At 37.7% G+C, this 4,484-nt stretch overlaps 1 protein-coding gene across 1 annotated transcript in view; it reads left to right on the top strand.

Moving 5' to 3' along the window:
- The window catches only part of HSPA14 (heat shock 70kDa protein 14), a 15,706-nt gene that overhangs the window by 1,497 nt on the left and 9,725 nt on the right, over positions 1 to 4,484 (top strand). The window contains 6 exon segments of the mRNA XM_009883005.1: positions 97 to 219; positions 333 to 415; positions 1,500 to 1,548; positions 2,410 to 2,503; positions 2,624 to 2,714; positions 3,889 to 3,993. Of these exon segments, the coding sequence (XP_009881307.1) occupies positions 97 to 219; positions 333 to 415; positions 1,500 to 1,548; positions 2,410 to 2,503; positions 2,624 to 2,714; positions 3,889 to 3,993 (545 nt within the window).

Genomic DNA, 4,484 nt, shown 5'->3' with positions numbered 1-4,484 from the left:
GCGCGTCTCGGGGGGCGTGCTGGCCGGGGGGGAGGTGGTGGGTCGCGGCCATTTCTGCTCCTTCACGGGTCACGCAGTGAGTGAAGTCCTGAGGAGGGGCCCGGAGGGGCGGCTGACGGGCGGTGCCTCTCTCCTCAGGATGGCCGCGCCGACGTGGTCGCCAACGACGCCGGGGACAGGGTCACTCCTGCGGTCGTCGCTTTCTCGGAAAGCGAGGAGGTGAGGCTGTCTGTCGGCGGTGGGGGTTTGGGGGGGAGAGGGAGCTCTGCTTGTTGCTCACGTCTTTTCCTTCTTTTTTTTTTTGTTGTTATTTTTCTTTATTTTTCATTCAGGTCGTTGGCTTAGCTGCAAAGCAGAGTAGAATAAGAAATATTTCAAACACTGTAGTGAAAGTAAAGCAGATCCTTGGGAGAAGGTAAGAGAACAGGTGTGAAAGGGAAAGTGAGAAGCTCAGTTTTCCCCATTAAAACTGGTCGGGGAAGCATAGGCTCAGCACTGGTATTGGAGGCACTGCAGCGTGACAGTAGTTCAGTTGACCTAGAATTGGCAGGAGGGTATGTCACATATTAAAAATTCATTATATTGTGAACTTCTTATTCTGCATTTCGTTCCAGTTTGAAGAGTAAAGATATGCGTAGTATTTTATGCCTGAATTTGTCTGCAAAAATCAAATGGTGAAATTTAGTAACAAGTTGCTGTCTTGGTTTGAGGTAGAACAGAACCAATTATCTGTTCAGTAATTCTACTTTTGCGTGTATGCTTTTGATATATACTTAAGTTTCTTAACTAAAATGTCTTGTTGTTACCTGGGTGTTTTCCTGTGACTAAAATCCACAGTGGTTTTATTTGCATGAAACTTTATGTTGCTTTTGTTACAATCACAAAACACACTGTGTTGCCCGTTGTGATTCTTAAGTTAGCGAAGCTGTGATGGTTTTTGCTGGCAGTTACAGTGATACTAGAACTAAACTTGTTGGTTTCAGTGTAACATCAGAGATATGACAAAACTTTTCAGTGATAACCTAGCTGTGTGTTACAGCTGTTGGTGAAAGGAGTTTATAGATTCTGTCTGTTCTGGTGTATTTGTTAGCACTTTTCAGATGCATAACTTCATGTAGTTAGTAGAAGATTAAGGATAATCAGCTTATTGCTGTCACATTATTTCAATTAATGCAACAAAAGTGCCCCTAAAACCTTTTATAATGATTATTGGGGATAGCAGGTTAAAAAAACGTGTTGGGTTTTGTTTTCCCTTTTCACTAACTTGTAGGGTTTTTTTTCTACCATAGGTTTGGGGAAAGAGGATTGAAAGATACCAGCAGTCAGAACTGTTGGTTTCTCTTCTTCTGTGTAAATGTATCTGTAGAATGGAAACAGGAATTTTGGTTTAAGCACAGCTTCATAAGCTGTCGATGTTACAAGGAATATCAGCAATATGAATTTGTGTGATTACCCATGAGCATATGATTTATTTTGTTATTTTGAATTTGTCTGGACAGCTCTGGTGACCCACAGGCAGAGAAATATATTGCAGAAAGCAAATGTTCAGTGAGTATGATCTAGGTTTTTTGTTGTTCTCAAAATAATTTGTATCATTTTGTACTGTTCTTCTTGGCATTGTTTGTGCCACACCATGTTTGTTTTCTGTAGTGGTCAGCTCTCATTATATGAGTTCCATTTGCTGCTGTATAGAATGTTTCTCTTTTTATAAAGTAGAAGATTTCACCATGTTCTGAAATCTGCTGTCATAATATAATCCAACATAAAAAAATGTATAGGTATAAGATTTTTGGTCGTTCTCAAAAGGGATGATTCTTAATATATTTGGGTAGTAGCATTGTGGTGTTTCTTAGCACTGGTAGAAAATGCTCAGGTTATAGTATCTTGTGATAAAAATAGTTAACCACTTGAATTAATCTCAGTATTTAATTTGGATAATACTGTGCTTGTTACTAGAATCTGTTTTGCAAAACAAGAGAAAAATTACCCCAGAAAATACAGTCCTAAAGAAGGAGCAAGTTTTTTTCTCTGGTTTTTAACTCTTTGTATTGACATGCTTATATAAATAGTTGTTGTTTTTTCTTATGGAATATAAACTGGCAGAACTCTTGTTCTAAACATTCTTTTTGTATTAAGAAATTTTCCTTATTACAAAAGCAAAGTTTGGAGTCATTAAGTCCATATGAATGTCACTGTCGTGTCTGTTGGATAATACAAGGGGGTTTTGTGATCTTTGAGCATCTTGGAAGCATTTATTCTCTTTTATAGTAGAGTACTAACGCAGAAAATATTTACAAAGTCCAGTGCTTTTTACTTTGGACAGAAAGTAAATTAATTTCTGCAAACCAATTACCCTTTGTCAATAACCAAATGATGTATCTAACAGAGGCATGTTGGTTTTGCTTACAGATAATTGAGAAGAATGGAAAACTTCAATATGAAATAGATAATAAACTTATTAACCCAGAAGATGTGGCAAAACTAATTTTCACTAAAATGAAAGGTATATAATAAGTAAAATCATAATGTTGTGGGTTTTTTAAGCTGTCCTTGTATATTTTTAAGATGTGGTATATTGTTTTTTTGCTTTTAATCAACATGTTCTGCCTGTGTTTATAAACAGAAACTGCTCAGTCTGCATTAGGTTCAGATGTAAATGACGTTGTTATCACTGTACCGTTCGATTTTGGAGAGAATCAGAAAAATGCCCTTGGGTAAGAGGATTAAGATTTTTCTGTTATTTAATGTGCCTAAAGTAGATTGGCTGGCAGATCAGCAATGGGAATTCTCCTGAAGGATTTGAACTTGCAAGTCGCAGTCAAGACACAGGGAAACTGTCTGAACTGGGAAAATACGAAAGCAGGAGATCAAATTCTGACTTTAGAAACTTTTGATGGAAATCGTTGTTGTAACCAAAATAAAATTCTGAATCAATTGAAGTGAGAGGGAATTTTGGTATCATCAAGGGTAGAATGTAATTTCAGATGTGGATCTTCAGCATCCCCTTTGAAATGCAAATAGTTTCTCAGCTCTCCTCCATAATTTCCTGTCCCTTTGTACAACAATACTCGCCAAACCAAGCAGTGTTACATGACTTTATTGAGGACTGTTTTGTCAGAGAGCAGATACAGAATACGCACCACTATTCTACTTGGAAGTTCTTTTTGGAAAAAGTTCTGCTATAAAAGTTACTCCGTGTGAAAGCATAACTAGACTTAGCGCTGTACATAATTAGCAGCATCTGTTTCTACTTTCTGATATGTGGAAGCCCTTATGTTTAACTGTCATAAAATGCTTAAAGGACACTTAAAATTGGTCATAAAGCATTAGTGATCTGGGTAGTTGCAGTATGTATAACAAAACATTCTGTTGCTTTGGCATACAAGTTTCAGAATAACTTCAAAGAAATGGCTTGTAGGACAGTCCCAGGGTTACTGAATTTTCAAGAAAACATGTAAAGAAAATGTTAGAAGTAAGGTGCGGTAACTTTATTTGGAAGTAAAAGCAATTTTCCTAGCATGATATCTGGTGAAATAGTGTACCAAGAACTTCTAATGCCACTCTTGAAGATAAGTTACCAAGTTTGATTGAGGGTGGGAGTTTTAATCGTGTAGTTGAGGGAGGTTTTGCTGTTTTTATAGGCTATGTAGGCTGATACATCAGTGTTTTCTTCGACAATGAGCACGCAGCAGATCCGACTACCTGAAGAATGCAGTAGTAACTGAACTTCTGGATACCTTCCTTTTCCAGTCACTATGCTTTGTTAATACCATGCTGTAACCAAGTTTTGAGTTGGTGGCATATGTATTTCAGATGAAATCTCAATAGTGTGTGTGACTATAGTGAAATCATTAAAGTAAAATGAAATGCTGTTATGCCTTATCGCAGGGAAGCAGCTGCAGCTGCTGGATTTAATGTTATGAGATTAATTCATGAACCGTCTGCCGCTCTCCTGGCTTATGGAATTGGCCAAGATTCACCCACTGGGAAAAGGTAAAATTCCAATATTTTACTACTTAAATTTAAGCTGCTGTACTTAAGTCCTGAGAAATCTTAAATGAGGGAATTCTGTGTTGCCTGAGCAGTCAATACTAAATGATTTGAGGCTTGTTTATCTTTTTTTCTCTCAATAAAGCCAACAAAAATTTAGAAGTTGTAAATCCATAGTGTTTTGAATCCCTTTGTTCTGATTTTTATTTTTTTTAGTATTGTCTTTACAGATTTGTCCCCAGATTCTGTCTTGCTCTTTGAGCTGATTTGCTTGAACAAAAATGCATCCCTCCTTAAACAGACTTTGGCATAGCTGTTTTTTAATTGTGGGAGTTGGGGTCAGTTTATATACGCTAGAAGAACTAAAGCTGAGTTCCTGGGTTCATAGAATCATAGAATGGTTTAGGTTGGAAAGGACCTTTAAGATCACTGAGTTCCAACCTCCCTGCCATAGGCAGGGACACCTCCCACTAGACCAGGTTGCCCAAGGCCAC

This window comes from Charadrius vociferus, unplaced genomic scaffold, assembly GCF_000708025.1.
Source record: "Charadrius vociferus isolate BGI_N301 unplaced genomic scaffold, ASM70802v2 scaffold32, whole genome shotgun sequence".
Taxonomy (NCBI): domain Eukaryota; kingdom Metazoa; phylum Chordata; class Aves; order Charadriiformes; family Charadriidae; genus Charadrius; species Charadrius vociferus.
The sequence above is the reverse complement of the archived record's forward strand: the minus strand, read 5'-3'. Positions and strand labels throughout refer to the sequence as shown.